Below are 25,965 nucleotides of genomic sequence, written 5' to 3' on the forward strand. Positions count from 1 at the left end.
TTTAAATGTAAGTGATAAAGTTGGACATGTAAACACAGATGTACATAAAGTATTCAGTGCAACATTGATTATAATGAAAGATTAGTAATAACCTAAATATCTAACAATAGTCTATACATTAGGAACCCACCTGGGGCGCCTGGGTGGCTCCGTCATTGGGCGTCTGCCTTCGGCTCAGGTCATGATCCCAGGGTCCTGGGATCGAGCCCCGCATCAGGCTCCCTGCCTGGCGGGAAGCCTGCTTCTCCCTCTCCCACTCCCCCTGCTTGTGTTCCCTCTCTCACTGTGTCTCTCTCTGTCAAATAAATAAAGTCTTTAAAAATAAAAATAAAAATAAAGAGACAAGTCTATATGAGTTATGTTAAGTCAGCAAAGGAGAGTCCTAAGAAGTGTGTATAGAATACTACCATAAAGTGGGGGATGTATATACACATTTGCTTGTGTGTTGAAGATAGAAACTGGTTTGTCATAGAATAGCTCTTCGGTATCTTATCCATTGAGAATGAAAGCTATTACTGAGTTTTAAATCCCCTTTTATAGCAAATATAATTATTTTCAAAAATATTTGTCTAATGACCTAAAAATTCTTCTTTATACCTTCATCACTATAGGGACCAAAACTCATTCATGGTGGTGGAGGGGAGCATCCCCATAAAATCTTTGGCAAATTTTTATACATCTAGATTTTAGCTATGCTAACCTGAACTTTGGATATGATAGCAGAAAATGTGTGATCTTTCTGGTAAAGAATAATATTTTTTTTCCCTCACAGATAGCATGGAGCTTAGTGTAAGGTTAGCATTTTCATTCTCCACAGCCAATATTTGGTCCCAATTTCTCCTTTAGGAACCCATTGAATACAAATGTACACATACTGTCGTAATCATAATTTTTCATAAATGCTTTCTGCAGAGTATTACTACTCTGTGTACAATTTGCAAAGGACAAAGGACTATTGAAACTCAGGCACTTTGATAGGTATATTCATATGCATTACTATAATTTCATTTGATTATGATTATAAATCTGCAAAATTAGAATTGTTAGCCCTCTTTTAAAAAAGAGAATGCTGAAACTGAGTCAGCCTTCAAACTCAGGTCTGTTGGACTACTGTGCTTTGTACTCTACCAGGACACATCCCGTGTTTAGAGATATAATATTGTATGTACACCTGTCCTCTGAAAATCCTAAGACACTCCATAAAGAACTTTTATATTATTCCAAGAATAACATACATTTCCATACCTTGCATTGGACAAAAAGTAGAGGAACAAGAGCAGAGTAAGAGATGGACATTATAAAGGAGTGACAGAAGAGAACAGGCAATGGATGATTCCATTCATTTAGGTTTCATAACCCATTCAAGTCTTGTTTTTGCCTCAGTTTGTTACTTTTTCAAGATGACAGAAGTAACCAATGAGTTTTAAGATTTTCTTCATAAACGTAATATATGGCAATGTAGGAAACTTGGAAAATATAAAGTATAAAAAATGAAATTATATTCTCCTATAATGAGTTACTATTAACATTTTGGCTTATTTTTTCCCGTAATGCATGTTGATGTGTGTATTTGTGTCTATATGTACACAGACACATATAAGATGATTATGACCATGCTGAATATAATAGTTTGCATACCATTTTCTTAATTAGCATTTTACACCTTTTCCTATTTCATAAAAATTTAGGAAATGTGATTTTAAACAATTTGTACCTATTCCTCTATCAGACATTAACTTTTGCCCCAATCTATGAAATATGTTCCAGCATATTTTTGAAAATACATTTTGTCCCCAGCTTTAATAATTTTATTAAGATAGATTTCTAGAATTGGAATTACTAGTACCAACAGTGTGAATATTCATTTTGATACACATTACCGAATTGCTTTTCAGAAAGGTTGTGCCAATTTACACATTACTTATGAGTCTGATCACAACATTAACAACCTTGAGAGGTTTAAGTTTTATTTTTTGTAAGTGTTGGAAGGCAGGTATCTTGGAGTGTAATACTCTTAATTAGATATTGGAATCAGTCCCTGATTGGACGATTTTGGCATTTTTCTTGAATTGTTTTAATATAACATATAATGGAATTTTGGGGATTTCCCATCTTGTTGACTAAGCTTCTCTTAGGGATTACTTTCTGGACTGCTCTTGTAGAGAGTGTAACCCATTAAACATTCACAGAGGAATGAAGCCTTAAAGGGCTATGCATATTGGAGTAAATAGTATTTATTATGCTGGACTCTTTATATATAGAAGCTCAGAGAGGTTAATTGGCTTGCCAAGATCACATTTCAAGTAAGAGATCAAATGGATTCAATCCAGGGTTTCTGGTTCTAAAATTCATTTTCTACTGATTACCTTGCATTGCTGTAAAAACAAAAGTATTACTTGGGGGTTTTCAGGTTCTGTTTATGTTTATTTAAGATTAAAAATTCTGGAAGTTATTTAAAAATCATTTATAATCCCATTCTTCAGAGGTAATCATTTTATGTGCCTATTTTCCAGTCATTTTCTATGCGTATTTTAAACATAATTGATCATCATGTGTGCATATATGTGTCTATGTGTATATATATAGTTTTATAAACTGATTTTATTCATTTTATTTCATACTATCAACATGTCATGATGTCCTTATTTTAAAATGTGCTTAATGACTGCAAAATATTTCAACATATGAATGAAGCATTAGTTTTTATAAGGTGGCTCCGGTTTGTTCCTCTTTATAAGTAATGCTGTAATGAACATCTTGGAGCATAAATCTTTATGTGTACCTTTAAGTATTGGTTGAGGATAAATTCCCAGAAGTAGGTTTCCAGGGTTACACTGCCTTTTGAGAGGCTGCAGAAGCCTTTCAAAAGGGAACAATCCAATATATTGATCTAAGTTTCTTTTTTTAGTAAACCCCAGCTGAATCCAGGGTTTATTCCCTGTGGCTATTTAATATAACTTTCACCTGTGCCTACCCACATATTTTGTTGCTTCTGGTCGATGTATGTTCTATCAATCGTATAACACACAACATTTACATAAAAGTAAATGACAGTTATAGAATTTGGATTAGCCATCAGAAATAAATTTAAATGAAGTGAAATAAGCCTCTATTCTTATACTTCACAGCTATTATGAAAAACAATGTTTATAAGCAGTTTAAATAGACTGCCTCAGGAAACAGTCCAAAGTGCCTGCTTATGACACAGATTTGGGTAACATAAGGTCAGAGTGTCTCCAGCTTACAAGTTGTTCTGACCCCCTTCTCTCTGTGTGCACACATGAATGGTCTTATACTTTCCTTTCTGCATATTTTACCCCAATCATGATGTAGCTAGAGCCCCTACCTCCCTGTGAGGATCCTTAATACAAACAGAAATACCAGCAGAGCAAAACCATCTGGCTAAATTGCCTCTTCTCAAGATTTTTGTGAACTACTGGCACATTAGCCATGTCATGCAAATTGCTACCATACATGTTAAGTAATGCTAATATATTAAAGTTAGAATTCATTAGCTTTTCAGGAAGAAAGCTTATGGATATGTTGTTCTGTAATAATTTACTAGCAATAAGTAGGTTTTAATTTCATGCCCTGAAGGTTGTGTCTTTTTTTGTTGGTAACTTGTTTGTAGAGACAAAAGATTTACAGAGATAACAGAATGAGGTAACTGCACAGATGTGATCAAAATAATGGAAATTCATTGTGGTTATCTTCTAGATTCCAAACATCTGGATGACAACTACAATATCCATTCAGTCATGTGGGAATTTCTAAATCTCTGAATACTGGATCATGTGTAAAGAAAGGCTGTCTGTTTCCTTGGCTATATAATGATATTAATAACGCTAACCCAGGCCCCGTAAACTTGTCCATACCGATAGATTTCTCTAAAGGAAAAACACTCCAATATCCTCCAGCATTTCTTTGTGACCTTGCAAGAAAATAGTGCTGTTCAAGTTCCTAAATGAGTTCAACAACTGTAATGGGTTTCATTTAGAAATTAGCCAATCTATTTCCTGATAGTTTCTGCCTTTTTTTTTTTTAGAAATGAAAGTTTTATCACGGGGCTTTTTTTTTTTTAATAACGCGATAGTGCAGTTAAGATTTTAGAAACTATTTCAGTTAGGTATTTAATCATCTCACTATTTCAAGTTTGCAACTGAATGCTTTCTCATGCACTTTTCCTTCACTGTCAGGTGTCACTGATAAACATTTAATAAAATTGCAATTTGAATACACAGGGATCTGTTCAAGTCTGCATTCCAGAACTTGTTTGGATTACCTCTGTCCAATAACTAACACATTCCTGGGCAGGTGGTAGAATCACAGTAAGTTTATTTTGAATGAGATTGAATTTTTGACTAAGTATTTTTTAGAAGGGAAATCCCCACATGTGAGTACGCCTGGGTTTCTGAAAACGAGGGAACCTGTGACGTGCATATTGATATTTAAGATATGAAGGGAGTGGTTGAGAATGTGAGTGAGGACGTCTAGTTGTCTTAGTGGTGTCTGGCATGGAAATGTGATATCTTTATTTTATAAATTATTCCTTCTTAAAAGAAAAATAATTTCAATAGACTTTTCCCCCTTCTTTTTCAAACATTCAGGTCTCTGATTCTTAACATTTTACCTTCCCGTGCTGTATGACAAAACATAATTTGCGGTGTCCTGTCTTTTCTCCCTTTCCTCCGTGATTGATGCCTCCGCGCCTTTGCTCGTGCTGCTGCTTCCTTTGTGACCCCCGATCCATCCGACCTGCCGGCCGGCGCATCTTTTACAGCACTGTCGCAAAAGCCATCCTATCCTCATTTTCTCTGCGCAGCTTTTCCTGTTCTGCTGCCGGGCGTCCCTTTTCTGTCCTTTAACATCTCACAGATTCTTATTTATGTCACCTTTAAGCATCCATATTTTCATTTTCTACACACATCTCTCGCCATTAGATGGTAGCATTTCTAGGATGGCGGTGTGTCTTGCTCACCTTTGAATCTCCCAGCATGCTCGGCACAGAGCAAGGCTTCCTGAGAGACGGACGGACAGACAGAAGGAGAGAATGAATATGAATCTATTAAATATATTGAAATACCTCTCTTTGATGCACTCTAGAGGTTAGACCTGGTAGAGTTCAAGGGAATGAAGAAGGGGATGTCAGTCTTTTCCTGTAGTTGGAGTCTGACGAAACAGAACACAGGTCTCGCTTCAAACTTCGTGTCAGTGTGTAGGTCGGGCAGCGCGGGTTCAGGAGACTTCATTGCTCCCTGTGTGTGGCAATAAATGCAGAACCTCAAAGTTCACCGGGCCTCTCACATTTTCTTTTCTGCCAAGGTGCCTCACTGTGTCACTGACCCCTAGCCAGGGCAGAGGAGCTGGCCATCGCTCTCCTCAGGCAGTTCAGCTGCAGCGGGAACCGGCCTCGCAGCCTCCCTGCGGGCTCTCGGAGTCCCCGAGGGGCATCATCCAACACTCACACTCACTCCCCACAAAAACATCTGTCTAAATGTTCTCCCTTTCCTTCCCTTCAGTGATTACATATATTTTAGTGGTTGCTGCATTTGAACTAGACCTTGAATCTGCCTACTTTTAATTTTCTAGTTTGTCAGATTTGGGTGATTTTAATGATATGGTTTTCAACTTAAAGAAACTTCAACTGACAATGGTACACATACGTAATATCTTAATATCTTTTTCTTCAGTTACATCCTTTTCCTAAAACAAGGAACACTCCAAGCACTCTGTTCAAAACTGTGTGACCACCTTGTTAACACAATGGTCAGATTTGATTTTATAGGTGAAGGTTGTTACAGACTCAAAATGGATTTATGGGGAAATATCATGATCCCTTTATCCAGACACATTTCTTATTCCTTCTTATTGAGAAAAAGAAACAAAACAAAACATGACACCTTGGGGACAACAGAAGTGGAAATTCTGTTTGGCTTGCAGGAGGTCAGTTACATGCATTTCTGAAGACAAAAAAAAAAAAGTCTGAGTTCTCCCGGGGAACCCTACATGCACAGTGGTGAAGAGCAGATTTAATGGGTGATCTCTGCCACTGTCCCTGTCCACTCCCTCATGCTCCCCCCAGAGTCCCCACTAGAGATAGAGTCCAGTGTCCTCAGAGGCCCTGTAAAAGTCTTGCTTATAAAGCAAGAACTGTTCTTGAGCCATCCTCCCAACTGATCATACTGGGGCAGGACTTACACGGCCTAAGTGAAGGATTTTATAATTAGCAATGCATATGGTAAGTAAGTAACACAGAAGAATGGGATTTTCTGGATACAGAATCAAATTCTGATCTGGGATTTTCATACTTACCACTGTAGCTAAGGCCAAACTAAGACTGTAGGATAATGGGAAGAAATACAAGTAAGAAGAGGACAAATATGATCAGATTAGTACAAATAAAATGGTGGAAGCTTTTAATAGGAATGTTCATCTATAACATTAGGAAAATAGTCGACAATGATATTGCTCATGTAGGTAAGATGGCTGCTAAAAAAAAAAACAAGAAAGAAAGAAAAATCTTCAGAAGCACCCGAATAATCAATAATTTGATTTCTAATAGTCATGTTTGCCATGAGGACTTTTACAATGAGATTACATAAGCAAATTGATTTCCCTGTTGACTTTATCAGAAAATCATCAAATGCCCCTTAATCTCCCCTCCAGAATCCTCAAAAAAAATGCCTATAATAATCTTCCCAGAAAATTATTTTCTGGATTTCATGATTTCCTGAAGCTTTTCCTGTGGCATTTGATTATTGCTACTGTAAATAATGCCAGAATTATAATTAAGAAAGATATGAATGTGATATAATAGCATAGTAAATACAGTTGTATATAATTAATTACCACATTGCCCCCTTTACTTGATTTTATATTCATGTTGAAAGCTCTTAACTGTGCATGTATAATTGATTCGCTATGGCATATGTGGTTGTTTTAATAAAAAGTTGCAATTGAGGTTTTTGTTCAACAGTGTAACTCCCTTATTCCACTTTTTCTTTGGGAAAATCAAATTTTACTGTCACATCATTTCTGGAACTACATCCTGTTATAGGTGAACACTCTGCCTATTTTAACTACCATATGGAAGATGAGTCAGACTTTCTTTCTTCCTTCCCTTGTTTTCCCTGTGTCCTTGAATTTTCCCAGAAGTTACATTTCTATAGACTTAATTTCCCCGGGCACCATTTCTTCCATTTAATGACTTGGGTACTCAGAGATTCCCAGGTTTTTGTAGTTTTAATATCCTTTTTTTGTTTTTTCTTTCTCTCTCTCCTTTTTTTTTAAATGCTAACATACTCTCTCACTGTTGCTCTCGTTTTAAAAACCGGACTAAACTTTGAAGCAGTTTTAGGAGCCTATGAAAGCATGAAAGGCCTCCTGGAATATTTTGAAATCAAGAAGGCGAAGTTTGTCTCGTGCCTGAGGAAGGCAAAATATCCAGTTGTTAGCCACATAGCAGTTTTGAGTGACTAAAGTATTTGTATGCTACACCTTTCAAATGGCAAAATTTAGGTCTGGCAAACAATAGAGAACAGAATGTAATACAGACCTTTTCAGGTTTAGTAAACTTGCTGTGGTCAATGGAGAACTGTCTTCACAGAGAAAGAAAAACAGAAAAATGCCGTGATTCCTCGGCTCACTTAGCATGCTTGTTTCTGATGTCACCAGGATGGTAAAAACATCATAGGAAATCCTGCTATATGTCTGTGATGACCAGTGCAGCCCAAGCACACAGTTCCACTAGGACTCACATTTCAGCATCTGTCATCAGTCACTTAGTCTTAGTACCTTAGCATACTCTTCATGCCTTTTTTTTGTTCCTTCTCGACCTACCTACCTATTCATGTGTGAAAGAACACTTTTCCCCCCTGCCAACCACTGAGAGGTTTGACAGGTTATTTCATCTGCTAGCTTCCTCCTTATCTCTTCCACATCCTCTTTGTGCCCTAGGAGCAGGTAAATTCACTACCGGGTAATTAGAGTCCATCATTTTCAATATGTAACTTTCTATGGAGACTCCTTAAACCATATGAAAGCAAAGCAATAGGCTGAATAGAGCAATTAATAAAGAGTATTTTACTGAACTTCTAAAAACTTACATTTCTCCCATACCAGTAAGTGAGAGACACATACAGAATGGCTTTATGCAGGGGTATTTCTCAAATCTGTTCAATTTAGTCTAACATAGAATGGGCTGGGGAGGAAATCAGTAGATTCACGTAGCTAGACAGTACATCACATCATACATTTTTTTATATAAACATGTATATATACATGGTTTTATATAAAACTATTCCCAGATCCTTCTAAAACAAACACTACAACAAAACCTTCTTATTAATAGACATCAGAGGATCCTCATGTTCATCCTCTGTTCCATGCTGGTTAACACAGCCACACCATGTGACCATCACAGATCTGTGTGGGTGACTTAGCTCTTACCAAAGATGACCAACAGGACTTGGGCCAGATTGGGAAAAATTTTATCTCTAGATGTGCTCAACAAAGGAAACAAGAAGTCTGAGCAGTTTTCTGTAAAACAGAAAATCAAAGAAAAGCAGATGATGCCAAAAAGGAAAAAAGAAATCTGGCAAAGGAATTTGGTATTTTTCCCTCAGTTATCTGTGTTTTTAAAAGTTGCAAATCCTTTTCATCTTTTAGATGGCGTGTGTCTAGGGTTAACTCAAAAAATTGGGGCCTTTTACAAGTATTGTTAAGAAATTTGAAAGTAAGCAAGAGTCTGTCTAAAAGTTCTGGTAAAAAGAAAGAATGTGAATAAATATTGGGAGTTTGTGGTAAAGAAGTGAACTGCAGGACACCAAAAGACCAAATGCACATTTGGGCTTATAAGCCGATAAAACAGCAAAGCCACTGAGTTTTTTTCCTAGAGTGAAGCTCTTAAATATAAATATAAAAACCAAAAATATAAAAACCAACAACAAAACTTTCATGAACTGTGAAAGGATAGTAAACTGAAGTGTGGTTTTAGTGTGATATCTTGGTTTACACGGGTTCTTGATAGTTTGTGCCTTAACAGAAAGGTTCTAGGATGGGAAGACTACAGATGTTAATATTTTAAGCACATCTTGTGCTTCACAGAGATTCTAGAAACTCTCCCGAAGCCTATAAAGACAGCTGGTTCTCAGTGGTTTTCCACCTCCTTTCTGGAGAAGCCGTTAATTCCTTTTCTAAAGACTACTCTTCGATATTTAGCTACAGAGGCACAGGACTATCTCATGATTTTTGGGAGTGCCATAGTGTGAAAAGCAAGGTTGTAAATGGAACTGCTCTCCTCTCCTTCCTACCTAATCTCTTTCTCCCTGTGCTCTAAGGACTAGGATATCTCTTTCTGGCCCCAGAGCTCATGTTTAACTCCGAAAGTATACTTTGCAAATGTCCTGCATGTTCTAATTTGTATGATGGAAGGAGAAAAGAACTCATCTGAGCACCAGTTTGACATCGTTTTATTCCAACAGTCTTTAGAACCCAACACCCCTTCCCTTTTATGACTGTCTAAAATGCCCTCGCTAGCCAGATCCCTTTGCTAGCTCCAGTGTTTGCACATTTCCTTGTTAATCAGCTGTGTAGGCTCGGAGACTGTGTGTTTTGGTGTTGTTTGTGTGTGCAATCTCGTGCTGCTTCCTGAACGCATGTGTCCCTTCCCTTCACAGCCTACTCGACACCCAGCACCTCCCCCGCAAACCGATTCGTCAGTGTTGGACCACGGGATCCAAGCTTTGTAAATATCCCTCAACAGACACAGGTGGGCCGCTCTCATCTTTTCTGTATGTGGTGCAGCTTGTTTTATTCATCAGGTGCATTGTAACTTGTCTTTTGGCACAACAGGCTGCATTTCCCAGCCCCTGTTCGGTCCCCTTTCCTCCCAACCCCAACCTTCCCGGCCCTTCAGCCACATTTCCCTGTGTCCTCAGAAATCGTGGAAAATGCTGTCTGCGATTTTTGTGTCTTGTGTTGAGGGGGTAGAGGAGGAAGGCTTCTGTGCCAGAACTCCTTTCGCTATGGTAAGAAAGGCTTCCCAGAGCTAGATAGTGTGTTTCCTCATCTAGGAATTCGTGTCTCTCCACTTGCAAGCGGACAGAAGTCCGCCCCTGCCTGGAAAAGTCAGCTCTGGCCACCCGTGAAATCAGAGTGTATCTGGGGATGGGGAGCCAGCCACTCTTCTGTTTTCGTTATAGGGTCACCAGGAACCTGAAAGAAAAGAAAAGAAAGGGTTCATGAGTCCTATTAAGTTGCTGGTGTTGGTGCAGAAATAGGTGGTGTTTGTTACTGGCTATGCTGGTCACTAGGGAGCAAGGTGAGGTGGGGCGGGAGGGGCTATGTGTGAATATAATGTCATGTGTTGAGGTAGGTGATTGAGAAAAGATGATACTAGGACATCTAGAGCTTGTTTTTCGGTTGATAGGTGTGTTTTGTGCTAGTATAGGTCAAAGAGAAGAAATCTCTTTTATTTTTTTTCCAGAAAACATTTTTTATTTTGCAAAACTGAGGCTCTGTACCCATAAGCAATAACCTTCTATGTCCCCTTCCTCTTTTAAAAGTTTTGAAATGGCCTGCTGTTAGACACAGTGAGAGACTCTTGGAGTTCAAAGGTAGTGGGTGCAGACATACTTAAGAAGTTTGTGAAATATAAAAAAAAAAAAAAAAAAGTTTGTGAAATAGAATTAGATTCAAGTTTTGAAAGGAATGACTCCCTGATTTCCTAATTAGAATGTAACCATATACCGTCATAATCGACATAGGGGAGAGTATTTTCTTTGTGAGGTTCTCAGCGTGTGGTTTGAAAAAAATTCTCCGAGCTATTTGGTGCATATGCCCGGGTGTGTATCCTCCAGATGCCGAATTTGTAACTACTCATCTTTGTTTATAAGAACAGGACCAGATGCTTATCAACGGGAGAGATTTGCCCTCCTGGGTCCATTTGCGCGCGCTCTCTGTAGAGGATTTTAGTTTATTGCTGTGTCCCCGGTGCAGGTGAGACTGCACTGCCTCTGAAGCCTTCCTTGCGGGGGACACGGGGTCATGGAGAGTACAGCCTCAGAGGAGGCAGCTGGGAGGAGAGGGGGAGCAAGAAGGTTAACTCTTGAGTTTCCCACTTCTGCTGTTTCTCCTCAAACTGGCGTGTCCATGGCTTCTGGGATTAACATCTATTTAGGACCTCCCATGAAATCACTCCAGTGTATTGCTTATGTTCCCATACCTCCCAATGCTTAACTGGTGAATTTGGAGTTGAATAATCACCTCAAAGGCATGGACATTTCGTTTTGTACTTTTGGCGCATGTGTTCAAGTTCAGTGGGAAAGGAGAACCGGGGACAGTGGTCTATGTTGAATGATTGCTTTTCTCAAAGCCCCAGTGTGCTCGGGTTACTTCGTGAAGAACCTCAAAAATGTAGTTTGGGAATGTCCTGTTTGTCTTTTACATCGTATTTTTTTATGTAATCTGTGATTCACAGCACTGAAATGGTACCCCATGTTCCATTCAATTTGTTTCTCCATAATCAAAACGTGTTATATTCCAAAATGGCTTTGTTTCACAAATGCTTTATTTAACCCAGAAACTGAGTCTTCGTGATGTTGACCACAAAAATTCAATTCTTGAAAATCCAGATTTTCCACGCATCTGGATGAATGATGTCATTTAGACCCAATTTTGGCATCTGGAACTGAATTTTTTTTGTTTCTGTGAAATATTTGGCATCAGGGACAACAGCTTAAATGTTTCTTATCACAGTTACACCTGCCACATTTGTCTTGAAGAAAGCCATCCCCAGTTGTCTTAGGAGAAACTGTGCTAATGGAGTTGTCATTTTTTTTTTTCAAAAAAATATGTATGTGTATATGTCCTGAGGTAAAAGTTATGTACTCAAAATATTTTAATTTAAGGTGTATATATTAACTCTTTTTTGAAAAATGGAACTACCTTCTGGAACCATTTAAAGTGTTAGATACACAGATATAGGTAAAAATGGTCATATACTTTAAAAATAATCTCCTTTTTGAGAAGACATTAATTCAGAAGAGGGATTTTTTTTTTCCTTTACAGGAATTGTCTAAGACTTAATTTGAACATGGCCTGCAGATTAGTAATTTTCTAAGCAAGCTTGCATTTATTTGTTCTATATTGATACTTTTGTTAATAAAGCATGAAATTTGTATTAATTGGGAGGACAACATTTTGCTTTCTACCTTTAGAAGAGTAGAAATTGAAGAGTCACTCAGGCAGATGCTTAAGCTTTACAAATGCGGAAGAGGTAACCTGCACATAAATCCATAAACAAATGCAAAGTAAATTGGTGTCCTTATCTCCAAAATGCCACTTTCCAATGGAAATCTCTTCAAATGCCTAAACATCAACCTATGGGAGACAGATTAGATATGGTCTTTTTTTTTTTTCTAGCAGATAGAACTTGAACTACTGCATAGACATTTTCTTTTTTAAGATTTTATTTATTTATTTGACAGAGAGAGACACAGTGAGAGAGGGAACACAAGCAGGGGGAGTAGAAGAGGGAGAAGCAGGCTTCCTGCAGAGCAGGGAGCCCGATGCAGGGCTCGATCCCAGGACCCCGGGAGCATGATCTGAGCTGAAGGCAGACACTTAACGACTGAGCCACCCAGGCGCCCCTGCATAGACATTTTAAATAGGCAGCTCTCAGTTTATCGTAAGACCTTTCTTGATACAAAGTATTCTTTAATGATATATAGCTTCTATTCATGGAGCATTTTCTATGTACTGAGTACCTAAAGTATGTTACCCAACTAATTTTTTCAGCCACCCAATAGGATAGATATAATTATCTGCACTTTATAGATGTAGAAACTGAGACCTAAAGAGATTGTTCATTTTCCCATGGCCATAAGCAGTTGAGATGTGGAGCAAGAATCTGTACCCAGTTTGCCTGACTCCAAGGCCCGCATTCTCTAACCACTGCACTGCACGGCCTCATGAGCTGGTGAGCACCTTTCCCTGCAAGTATTCAAATCCTGACTGATGCTCAGCTCTCAGGAGTATCACTGGCCTACTCTCTGCTTTCAAATCTGAGACTGCATTAAAATTTAATCCTTAGTATACACCCAAGAGAATTGAAAGCAAGGTCTTGAAGAGGTAATTGGTACATCCATGTTCTTAGCAGCTTATTCACAACAACCAAAAGGTGGAAGCCATCCAGGTCTCCATCAACAGCCAAATGGCATAAACAAAATGTGGCATATACATTTTATTGTGTATCTACCCTGTTACTGTGGTATATAGTACCTATTATTTGGCCTTAAAAATGAAGGAAATTCCGCAGTGTGCTACATGGATGAACCATGAAGATATAATGCTAAGTGAAATAGACCAGTCACAAAAGGACAAATACTGTATAAGTCCACTCATGTGAGGTCCCTGGAGCCATCAGATTCATAGAGAGAGAGAAAGGAGAATGGTGGTTGCCGGGGAGGGAGGGTGGATGGCAGAATGGAGAGTCATTGTTTCATGGGTATGGAGCTTCAGTTTTGTGAGATGGAAGGAGCTCTGGAGATGGGTGGTGGTGGTGGTCACAAAACAGTGTGGCTGTATCAAAGACCGCTAAACTGGCCACTTAAAAATGGTTAAGGTGGGACATTTTATGCTATGTGTATTTCACCACAACTTTTAAGATATAATCGTTAGATAAACTCGAATGGCCCCTTCACCTCTTAAGAGCATAAAATTCTGTAAAACAGGACGAGTAGGCAGTTTACCAACAGAATCCACTGTGAGTGTGTGCTCACCTCTCTGAAAATACTATTTCTCATACCCTTCCCATAGTGGGTAGTCAGCATATATTGCTTGAAGCTAAATGATTCATAAAGAAGTTTAAAAATAATGACTTTCCCTTATTACAGTCATGATACATGTTAATTGTGGAAAATACAGATGGGAAAAATAATAAAAATCACTTGTAGTCCTACTGTTAACATTTCCATATAAATCCATCCAGACTGTTTCTATGCATACAAGTGTATTGCAAAAATGAGATCATATTATATGCACTGTTTGATAAGCTGCTGTTTCTTCCCTTTAACAATATATTATGGCCTTCTTTCCATGTAAATTGGAAAAATTGAATATTGGCTTTTATTGCACCAATTCATCATCTGTAATGATTGGTAGGGAAAGATAACGTGGATAATTGAAAGCCATTTTTTCTCCCCCTTCCCTTCCGTCTGTTTTTTTCTCCAGAGAATTCCTCCCTTCACTGAGACAGAATTGCCTTCTTCTTAGCCTTGCCCTGAGCTAGTTTTCTTTCAAAGAGCCTTGCAATTGCTTGGTATATTTCACCCCAGCTTTTGGCTGTGTTTGAGCATTCCTGCCCAGTTATCTGTCCCGTTCTTCTGCCTCACTTGTCTGCTACCTCTGCTACTCTCATCATTTGCCTCCTATCCTTCTGCATCCTCCATTTCATAACTCATCATTAAAATAGGGGGTGGCCACCTCCCTGCAGCTTTCAGAACACCCATGTGTTTGAGAAACCATGACCCCTCGGCCCCACCCCGAATCTCTTCCTTTTCAAATTTGTCCCAGGATGGTTGATGTTAAGGTATAGAGAACTCCCTGGGGCATAGAGTATTTACTTCACTTTGGACACTATTAATGTCCCCTGCACGCCCACCGAATGATAGAGGACATGCTGTCATCTCAAATAGCAGAAATCCAATGGCCATTTCAATTGCATCCCATAATTTAATCTGATCCCTGAAAACAAGAGCCATTAAGAGGAGGCATTTATTGGGCACCTGGGTGGCTCAGTTGGTTGGGCGACTGCCTTCGGCTCAGGTCATGATCCTGGAGTCCCTGGATCGAGTCCCGCATCGGGCTCCCTGCTCGGCAGGGAGCCTGCTTCTGCCTCTGACCGTCCCCCCTCTCATGTGCTCTCTCTCTCATTCTCTCTGTCTCAAATAAATAAATAAAATCTTTAAAAAAAAAAAAAAAGAGGAGGCATTTATTTAGAGAGAAAAAAGTTAATATTTCATCATCAGGTAATAAATAGAAATACCAATTCCCACACAGAAGGACTGAGCAAAGAACTCATTTTGATTCAGGTTCTAGTTTAATCAGCGTGTTCAAATAAAATGCTTAACCTGCAGAACTCCAATGAGAACTAATTCTTTAAAATGAAAAATGAGTGCAAACAATATTAAAAGCAGGCATTTCTTCCCTGCCACCCAAATCTATCACTGTTCTGCATCAACAGAATTGTGGTATCTGAAATGCTATTTAAAACCAAATTACCACTTGGGTTATTGGAAGAATCGCTTGGCATGGCATGGGCCAGATTTTTGACAGAAAGGCACAGGTGCTGTAACCTTTGCTTAATAAATCACTTAGCTGCCCGGCTTGTGAGCAGTGTGACTGCGTTTGCCTCATGAAATTTACACACGTATGCACAAATCACACACACTTCGTGCTGTGCCGAAAACCAGCTGATCTGGAGGTTATGGGCGTGTTGCCCATTGTCTGCCTTTGGTGGGGATGCACAAGGAATGTGGGGAGGCGGCGAATATGGAGAGCATTTCAATCTGTTATCATTCTGTGTCATGTTCCTGAAGCTCGGCTTGAGAAACCAAAGCATAGTCACTCTGCAAAACTCTTCGTAAGTTCCTTTCTTCGCTTACTCATTGTTTCTTACAATATTCCCAACACCTACAGAATGAGGAGTACCAATTCTCCCCAAGTTGTTCGAAGACTAGTAGAGGACACAGATGTAAAAAATAGTAAGAATAGTAATGACAACAACAACTTTAATAATGCAGCATGATACCAATTACAATAGGGATTTGCCTAAGAGGCTTTGAGACCACAGAGTTGGGTAAGAGAACTTTCCAAAGAGCGGAAGGGGCAGAAAGGCTAACCCATTTTTCTGTCCATATCTAACTTTGGTCTGATGATATGGTTCTGATTCTCATATAATTTACCTTTTTTCTTGCTAGCTTCAATTTTCACCCATTTATCCACAAGCTGGTAGTTAAGGCTTTATTTAGCCCATCCTAAGAGGAGTGACATGTTTGTTGGGTTCTGTCTTCTCTGGACCAAGCAGATAAAATTAGAATCCTTTCCTGCTGCAGTCATGTCAGCTGGTAGCTCCCTCACCCCTCATTGCCAAGAAACTCCCCCTCCTTGTGTAATGTCCTCACCTGGAGCACTAAGCTCACCTGAGATTGCACTCAGATGAGCAGAAGCCTTCCCGCCCCCCCCTCCCCCCACTCTGTGCTGCCTGCCTGGAGGAGGTTAGATATCCACAGAAGTTCAGGGAGCAACTGGAGAGTTGCAAAGGCAACAAACTGAGATTTCCTTAGAGGAGAAAAAAAAAAAGAGTATCTTCCCCCTCTAGTTAGAATTGGGTTTGAGCATTTCGGTTACAGGCCCACACAATGACAGGTAAAATTTCGTCTCCTCCTGACTTTGGAAACAATAGGAAGTCCTACTGGTCTAATTTACTCTGTCTTAAGCACCGATGTGTGCCTACACTTGCTGCAGTACTCAGAGTCCTCTGAGGTTGGTGCTGTTGTCCCCATTTTACAGATGAGGAAACTGAAGTTTCAGAAGAATACATCTGCCCCAAGCAAGGGAGGTAGCCAGGATTTGAACCAGTTTGTCTCTCAAATTTCTTTTTCCCAAATGCCATCTGCATGTGTAATTAGTGTTAGTGAAATGTTACTGACCATTTTCTCTTTAAGATGGTCTAGGACTGACTCATCCTCTTACATCAAGGAAATCAGAAGCCTAGAAATTGGGTCCCGTGGGATAGGACTGATGTTGTGCTTGGGACTTCTGAAGACCTGCGGCAGTTTCCTATTAGTTCATGCATCTGTAAAATAAGACTGAGCTCATTCTCTCATCCTGCCTGGGAAAAAGACCTTTACTAATGATGTTAGTCTGCATCTGTGAGAACCGCTAGCCTCTGCCCAGAGACCAGATAGGAGAGCAGCTGAGATTGTGGGCTTCCTTTTCAGATCATGGGTGGAGCTTTATTCCATCACTTAGAAGCAGTATATGTGTTTCTTTTCTTTTCTTTCTTTCTTTCATTTTTGTTGTTGTTGTTGTTTATTCTTTTCTTTCTTTCTTGGTAATTCAATTTTTCTAGTCTGGTTTGTTAATTGTAGCATGGTGATTATATCATCTCTGATGGTTGTTTTAAGTCTTAAATTGTACTGGTGTAAAGAAAATAAATGCTTGGCTCCAACTAAACATTCAACAAACGATAGCTTTTATTGTTTGGTTGATAACTAAACTCTTTAAATAGTATTTTCTGGATTACAAAGTATTTTCTCACTTGATCTTAAGAGCAACCCATTAGTAGGCAGAACCATTATTATTGTTATCCCCATTATACAGATTTTAAAACTGAGGTTTAAAGAGAAGAAGTGACTTCCCTGGAACCACATAGCCAGGACACAAAGCCACTTCTGATTGCCAAGCCCAGGCTCTCTTCAATGTGCCCCATTAGGCGAGGTCTTGGATGAATCTTTCAGCACATCCTCACGTGCTGCTATGTGGATATGGCCCGAACCTACCTGCCAAACTCTGGATCTAAAGCAACCATCTAGCAAATTAGGACAACCCCTCCCCTAAAGATTATAACCCCATGGATCCTTCCATTGAGCATCTGCCCTAAAGGTACGTCCAAAGCCTAATTAATTGGGCACATCTATTCCTCTGCACACCATTTCTCCTCTTTAGCTCAATTGTGCCCCAAGGAAGAAGAGACTCCCCAAGAGGAAACTCTGTGTCTGAGGGTGGTAAGGACGGCAGCAAATGAAAATACCTCCCCCATTAGACCCTGAAGGGAAAGGCAGTACCTGGTCATTTTTTCTCTTATGTTTTCATCCCCAGTGATAGGTGTTGAGTAGTAAACAACACCTCACCAGGATGAGTTACTCATGCAGTGTGCTTCCCCTCCCTCTGTCCTGCTGTGGGCCAGAGTGAATCCTCCCAGCCTCCCATCTCCCACACCAACCTGTACATTCTCTTCTGGTACACTTGGTAGTGGATTCACTGATAGGTTATGAGACACTATTAAGATATACTTTTCAACAAACAGAACCCTCGTCTTTCAGTTTTTAATTTAGCAGCTCATTTGAGATGTTCTCAGCTACAGACTTCACTTCTGGGCAAAGTGATAGCATCAGTTCTAGGGACTGGTCTCTTTTACCTCCCTCAGTTGTTGTTTTTTTTTTAAGTAAAATTTTATTTATTTATTTGAGAGAGAGAGAGCATGAGCAGGGGGAGAGGCAGAGAGAGATGGAGAAGCAGATTCCGCGCTGAGAATGGAGCCTGACGCGGGGCTCGATCCCAGGACCCTGAGATCATGATCTGAGCTGAAGGCAGAATCTTAACCGACTGAGCCACCCAGGTGCCCTCTCCCTCAGTTCTTATACTTCCATAACCCCATTACCTTTAACTTCCGTGTTGTAGTTTGGTTTTAGCCTTTTCGTTTGTTTGGTTTTTGCCTTGCTCCAAAAAGATTTGGGGAAGCTTCTTAGTTAAAGCAAATGGATGATTATTAAAAGAATTAAGTGCCTACTTGGGATTTGGCACACAATAGGTGATCAGTAAATCCTGTCTCCTTCCTCACTTGCCTCTTCTCAGTATTCAAATGAGATCAGTGGCCAGGGACAAGGGGAAGATAAGAGGGAGCTTGCACCTGAAATTTTAGATCTTATGGAAGAAGGCTAATTGCCGTTGGGATTGTGGGAAAATGGAGGCTGGAAATGAAGTGGGAGGAAGGCTTGAAAACAAGGTGAGAATTTGTGTAGAGTTCTAAGAGGAGTGAGGTCAGAGTTTGATGATAGCCTTGCAACGAAGCCAGAAAACCCTAGGATCAATTGCAGGATCACTGTCAAAACTTCCAGTCCTTAGATGGATCTTGATAATGATGCTTCTTCTGATCAGGGGATGTTCCAGGATACTAAGGGAACTATATTTGGTACTCGTGGCCTGATTTCTTTTGGGGGAACAGGGAAAAAGTCATGAATTAAAGAGTAGGATAGACCTATTTTCACATCCTGGCTGTGCCATTCATCAGAGTGATCTTGGACAATATTATCCTTTAAAATTCAATTCCTGCATCTATGAAATGAAGGCCACAATACCATCTATCTACCTCATAGAAGAGAACCCAATTAAGCGTGGCGTAAGCCAATCAGGGTTATTTTCCTCATGTGAAATCTGTGTGGTTGTTGGCCTTGTTTCATCTGCTATATGATACCAACAGGAACCCATGCTCTTGCAGACATTCCGCTCAACCATCCTTAGCATGCTGTCTGTTCATCCTCATGCTTGGTGCCTCTGGTTGCAGAATGGCTGCTGCAGCTCCAGACATCATGCCCAGGTCCCACTCCATTATCCCTCTTACATCAGGGAAACAAAGGCCCTGCCATACTCCTCCTCTGCTTCCTGTTAGCAAATTTCTCTTTAGGTCTCACTGACTAAAACTGGATTACATTTTGAATCTTTAGATGCAAAAAATGCTGGGAAAGTTAGCACAGAATTATCTTGATTGCCTAAAATCGCGATTTATTACCCTGGGCTGGTTACATTGTCCTCCCTAAACAAAACTGCCCCAAGAAAGAAGGGGCCATAGATAGTAGGTAAACTGATAGCAGTATTTGCCATATGCCTCTTTCCCATTCTCTGATAGGTTTCGTGTGCTTTTAACTCCTATTGCTGCACTTGACTCCCTTCATCCCTTGATGCCTGTCTTCTTACAGTGCCTTTCCTCTATACTTGCTCCCTATGTGTCTAAGAAACATAAATACTGTGTGTGCACACGCATGTGTGTGTGAGTGTGAGTGAGTGTGTAGCAATCAGGTCATTTTAGCCCTCTGTCCGAGTCCGGGATTCAGGCAAACATACTGGGGTTTTGTGCAGACCAGCTCCCACGGGCTGGGTCAACTTTCTCCCAGTAAACTGGACCTCTGAAAAGGCTGAGTTGGAGGACATGTCCCTTTGTAATTGCAAGGGAACCCTGTGAAACAGTGCCCTCCTCGTGCCCTCCCAGGTGCTTATCAAACAGTCAGCAATGGGTTCTGGGTTTCTCTTTTATGACTTGGAACCAGATGCTTCCTTTGCAAAAGAAAAGAGCCCGGTTTTGCTGAGCTTGAGTCAACAGAGTTCAGAGAACAGGAAAATGCGTGGATTGGCCCCGCTCCGTGAACTGTGAGGAGAGAGGCCATGCAGGTGTGGCCAACTGTCCCCCTTTCCACAAAGCCCCTGCCTGTGAAACTCCCCTGCCCGAGGAACTCACTTTCCCAAATGTTCCTGGGCTCTAAAAAATAACCGTTCACGTTAGGAGGGGGTTTCTTTGGGGCACAGGCTTTCCCAGGCTTTCTCATGAGCCTAAGACCTTGAAGGTCCCACGGACAGACAGAGTTTCAAGGCCAGGACCTATTGTCTAGAGTGAGATTTTCAAAGCTCTCCCATGAGTTCTCAGTGATGCTTCCTGCCCACTTTTCTCACAACCACTTGTTTACCTTCCTGTTTGTTTATTGAGGACGGAGGCACATTCTTTTATCGGGGGCCTCTGTTTTTGAGATATAGCCTTTCAATGGAGCCTATTCATTGAGTTACATTCCGCAGCACACGCCTCCCCAAAATATTTGCATGAGAATTTTTCCTTAGGCTTCACATTGCTTCTTTTACAGCAGAGATGAAATAACTTAGCACTTCTAATTAGCTTTCCACTTTCCAAATGCTTTACACATTAACTAATGAATCACAGGAGCTTGTGATAAGCTGGATCCCTGTGTTGGGGCTGGGACACTGGGTTAGGACAGGCTGTCCTGGCCCTGTGTTCCTGGCCCTCACGCCCTCCCTCCCACACTCTGAATGTGTTGGGATAATGGAGCTGCCGCCCAGACGTGAACTTGAAGGGCCACCTCAGACCCTCACCCTGCTGCCTTAATAACATGGAAAGTGCTCAATCCTCCCTTCCAAGGCGGGATATGCTGTCTCATGTTGCCCTGAGTAGTTGGGGGAAATTTAAGGCCAGTTCTCATGGCACACAGCCTCTGCCCCTCTCAAGTATGATCCCCCCCTTCTGTGGATCCATGGAGGATGTGTGTATGGGGAAGGAGTCACGCTGGGGGGATGGAAGGACAATAATAATAGAAAATTCTAGTAAGGGAACTGACCGTAGTACCGTGGTAGAGACCTGTGCATCTTGGTAGAATAGAAGGAGCACTAGACTAGGAGTCAAAATACTTGGATACCTAGTTTATCCCCCCTACTCATCAGCTATGTGACTGATCTTGGGGACAGGAAAAAAAAAAAAAACCAATTTACTGAGCATCTACTATATTCTTGCCACCACACTAGGCTGGAAGAGGTGTGTGTGTGTGTGTGTGTGTGTGTGTGTGTGTTGTATCCAGTCCCTGCTATACCTTGCTCACAGACTTCTAGGGAGAAAAGTAAACAAAGTATAGTAAGGTATGATAAATGAAACAATTGAAGTATGCCTAATCTATAAGGAGTACAGAGAGTAGGTCATTAACTATGGAGAGAAGCAGGGCCTCATGGAAGATACATTCTCGAGGAGAAAGACACATGAGCTGGTTTTGAAGGAGACAGACCTACCTGGTGGGTACAACATTCCACTCCAGGCAAGAGGAGGAACACATGCGAAAGAGTAGCAGTGTGTGTTTGAAGAACATTACTCTGTTTGGTATATCTGTTAATGTAAATGGCAGAGAATATTGAATAATGAGTCTAGGAAGTTAGGGTCTAGCCATGAATAAATACATTACTTTATACAATGGTAAGGCAATTGGACTTTATTCCGTGGAAGGTGGGAAGCAAGTGAAGGACACAGTGGGATCTCTATATGTGAAGAAACTTTAACTGAGCTTGCTATAATTTTCTTTAGATACAGGATGTTACAGAGAGTAGTAGCTTGAAGACCTATGATCATGAGGTACCCGCCTCTCCTGGGCAGTATAATAGAGTAGAGAAGACCTCAGCCTTGGAGCCAGACAGACTTGATTTTGATTTATCTCAGTACGTGACTGCTGTCAGCTGAGTCGTGTTGTTCCCCCTTTCCTCCCGCCCCCACCCCCGTCCTGCCAAAATTGATATTCTGAAACCCTAGCCCCCACTGCGATGGTTTGAAGATGGGGACTTTGGGAGAGAGGTTTAGATGAGGGCGGGGCCTCACTGTGGGATTAGTGCCTGCATAGGAAGAGACACCAGAGCTATGGTGAGCGCTGTGAATTGTGTAAGACTGATGAATCAGAGACCTGTACCCCGGAAACAGATAATACAGTATATGTTAATGAAAAGGAAAAAAATTTTTTAAAAGTGAAAAAAAGAAAAAGAGACACCAGAGTGTTCTGTCTCCACCACATGAGGACTAAGTGAGAAGGCAGCCATCTGCAAGCTAGGGAGAGGGCCCTCAGGTACAAATCAGGTGCAGATCTGCTGGAACCTTGATATTGGACTTCCCAGCCTCCAGAACTGTGAGAAAATAAATATTTTCGGGTATTTATCTGTTGTTTAAGCCACCCAGTTTAGGATGTTTTGTTATGGCAGTCTAAGACGGGTACAATGATCTTGGGGTAGTTTTTAGCCTTTCTGAACCTCAGATGTCACATTTATAAAATTATAAATTAATTCATGCATTCCACTTAGAGCTTTATGACTCTGTGACTCATTACAGTTAGATTATAAAGCCCCCAGCACCCTTCCCTGGCACACGGAGAGCTGATGTATACTGCTGCTCGTTCACCCCTTAGAATTGAACCTCTGTGAAGCACCAGAGGTCAGGCAGGATGCATCTCATTCATCTTTAGGACCAGGAACCTGTGATTGCCAATAGAAACCCAGAAATGTTAAAATGGCGAAACCCCCGGAAGTAATCTGGTCATTTTCCCCCTAAGCTGAGTCTCTTCTCCCCCCCATCCTCCCACGTCCGTTTTCTGTAAGTTGTGCCATTAATTCTCTCATTAGCTAGTGGAATGATATTTATTTATTAAGAACATACTTAGCATACTCCCAAGGAGCAAGTTAAAGCTCAGCTAACAGCTGCAGTTTCTGGTTGGGAGGCAAAATACGCTGAGGAATGCATACGGAGAGTTTGTATGGATGTTATAATTTCATATTAAAAAACTCTTAAACTTTATGCTGGATGAGGGAGAGAAGAAAAAAAAAATCCCAGTGCAAAAACAAGTTATGAACCTAGGAGCACAGTTTCTGAATGTTTATTTTGTCAGATACACAGCTGACATGATTAGTTCTAATGGGGTGGTGATCCTCATTGAATTGCAGATCCGTTTGAGTGACTGAAATACCGCAGGGACCTAAATATTAGTGGTGCATACGGTATTACTTAGGCTGCATCCTTTAGCCAAGTTGAAGGCTTCTTTTTCTCTGTCCCTTCTCAACACACACACATGCACACACACACGCTCCACGCATGCACACATGCTCATGCACACAAGCACACCACGGATGCGTTCATCTCTTCCAGAAACTCCATGTAGAGCATTAATTACCCATCCAGAGCAACGCTGGCTTGCCCTTGCTGATTTCTCCCCCTTGCCTTCGGCCACCCAAGCGCACCCCACCCCACCCCACTCTCCACTGCAGATAATGGTATATCAGATCAGTCTGCTTTGCTGTTGCATCAAGACCCAGATCAATTTATTGACTCTGTCAGAGTGGCTGGTACAGTAATTGTTGCAAGAGAAGAATGGAAAGTGAGAACGCATCCACGTGAAAAATAAAAACGACGTTTTGTTCTTTCCTGCCCCCCCCTTTTGCTTTTTTTTTTTTTTTTTTGCCTCATGGATCTTTATGTGTTTACACACAGAGAGCACTTTACTTAAGTTAATCAGCCCCTTCTACATTATTAATTGTGACAGGGTGCTACATGACAGGAAGATTATTATGGGGAAGCATTGATCTCGCTCAGATGGTGTGGACCTGAACAGGTTTGGTATTCCTTGCCTTATCTCACTGCTTTGGGGTCCCATCAACTCACATTTCCCTGATTGACAACACAGAACGCCTCCTCCCATCAATACAATTGATTTTGTGAAAAAGGACAGGGAACATTTTTCAGCTAGAGATAGATGAATTATGGTGATGGCAAGAGAGAACATTTCAGAGATCTCTCAGTTTAGAAATCTAAATTGGGAACTAAGGTACTATTATCATCCCAAACATATGCCTAATTTTTACCCTCAGAAAAATAATAGTATTAGAGGAAACTTACTACAAGTGAAAAATAGACTTAGTTGAGGCCAGCTGAGGATATAATCGCTATTTTTTAAAGGCTATCTGCTAATTTTTTTGTGGGAAATTTTTGGTTAAGTGCATATCTTTGAAAGACATTTCATTAAAGTTCAACTTTCATGGTTTATACCTGTAGACCCTAACATAAATCCTATGTGAACGGACAAAAGTGAGTGGGTGTCATTTGTGACCTGGAAATAAAAGGTCAACCATTGGATTTACAGCTTTTTTAGTGAAAAGAACATAAAGATTCCTGCCAACTGGAGTCAATCCATATTTTAATGTTTCCTAGTTAAGATTATAAAATCAAGGGATTAGGATCATGCTGTTCAGTGAAGGTCAAAAATTAAATGTGGTGGGCTAAGTGTCATTCCCATGGGGCAGAAGTTAATATTTCAAAAACCATTTCTACCACTGGCAGTCAAGAAATGAATCGTCTATGGTCATTAACCAAGGTAAGGGGAATCCCACTATCATTACTACCATTTAATGATGATTATTACACTAATCAACTATATTGTTAAATTACTCTGCTGTTCTCCTATAATGTCCCCGAACAGTGATAGTGGATTGATTGCTATCAAATAATTCTCATATGCAATTGGGAACAAGTCAAGATGGAAGATCATATATGAAGGTTTCCTTGTGGGAAAAGAAGTTGTGGCTATCTTATGAATGTAAGAGCAATAACAGAATCTTATGTCGCATATAACATTCTTCTAAGACCAAGAATCTGTGACACTTACAGGCCTGTTCTTAGGTATGATTCACCAGTACAAAAGTGTTTAAATACAAAAAATGAAATGCATTTCTTTTCATTATGTTTTTTTCCTATTTCACATTTTTTTTTGCACTTGCTGCCACCCCCTCTGCTTTTGTTTCCATTTAGAAAAAAAAAAAATTCATTTGCTACATCCTTTCCTTCCTCAAATTTTTGGAACTCTGGATTCCATCTACTTTGGATTTTTATTAAGGGAGAAGAAAGGTTATTTGAATGTCTTTACAGGATGATTCAGACACATATCCCCCATACCATTTTCAGATCCATTTTAAGATGCCGGTATTTTTCGAAGTTATAGAACTACAGAATATTGAAGCTGGTAATTTCCTTTAAGATTATCTATGCTAGACGCCGTCATTTTCCAGATACAACTTTAAGTGCATTCTGGAATAAAGTGTGCATCCTTTTGATAAAACAGCACCTCCAAATAAGAGACCCAAAGCCCAGGGAAGGTGGACCGACTTCCAAGGGCACATGGGTAAACAGAGGCAAAGCAGAACTGAAACGCAAGGTATCCAAACTCCAGGAGGCAAGGGACCGGTGGTTTCATGGGTGCCTTAGGAAATGGGTGCATGAATCTTATCTTACAAAGGTGTTTTATAAAAGCCCAATATCCATTAGACTGACCCAAGGGCATTGGAATCCTCAGGAACAAAAGCACGTAATTCAAAAGTCTACCTCAGGGGATTTCTCTTCGTAGACTGCCCTGTGTGTATTGTGTGGATGTGGGTGTGGGCAGGTGGGAGTTCAGCCCGTGCTCCTGTCTCTGCTCCTGGGGAGCTTTTGCTTGCACAGTTTTCTAACTTTTGTCCTTCACAGTGTAGACAAAGGTTAAAATTCCCATCCACTTTCACAGGCAAACATTTTAAAGTGCTTCTACAGGAGGCAGAGAGCAGGGAGGACCT

At 40.5% G+C, this 25,965-nt stretch overlaps 1 protein-coding gene across 10 annotated transcripts in view; it reads left to right on the top strand.

The window, feature by feature from the left end:
* The window catches only part of NFIA (nuclear factor I A), a 368,371-nt gene that overhangs the window by 320,716 nt on the left and 21,690 nt on the right, over positions 1–25,965 (top strand). For 8 of the 10 annotated variants that reach the window (XM_081816984.1, XM_081816983.1, XM_081816982.1 and 5 more), the window contains one exon: positions 9,678–9,769. The exons of the other annotated variants lie outside the window; for them this stretch is intronic. In XM_081816984.1, the coding sequence (XP_081673110.1) occupies positions 9,678–9,769 (92 nt within the window). The remainder of the gene's footprint in view (positions 1–9,677; positions 9,770–25,965) is intronic. 10 annotated transcript variants of the gene reach the window in all.

This window comes from Leptonychotes weddellii, chromosome 4, assembly GCF_054177405.1.
Source record: "Leptonychotes weddellii isolate Sample4059 chromosome 4, ASM5417740v2, whole genome shotgun sequence".
NCBI lineage: Eukaryota > Metazoa > Chordata > Mammalia > Carnivora > Phocidae > Leptonychotes > Leptonychotes weddellii.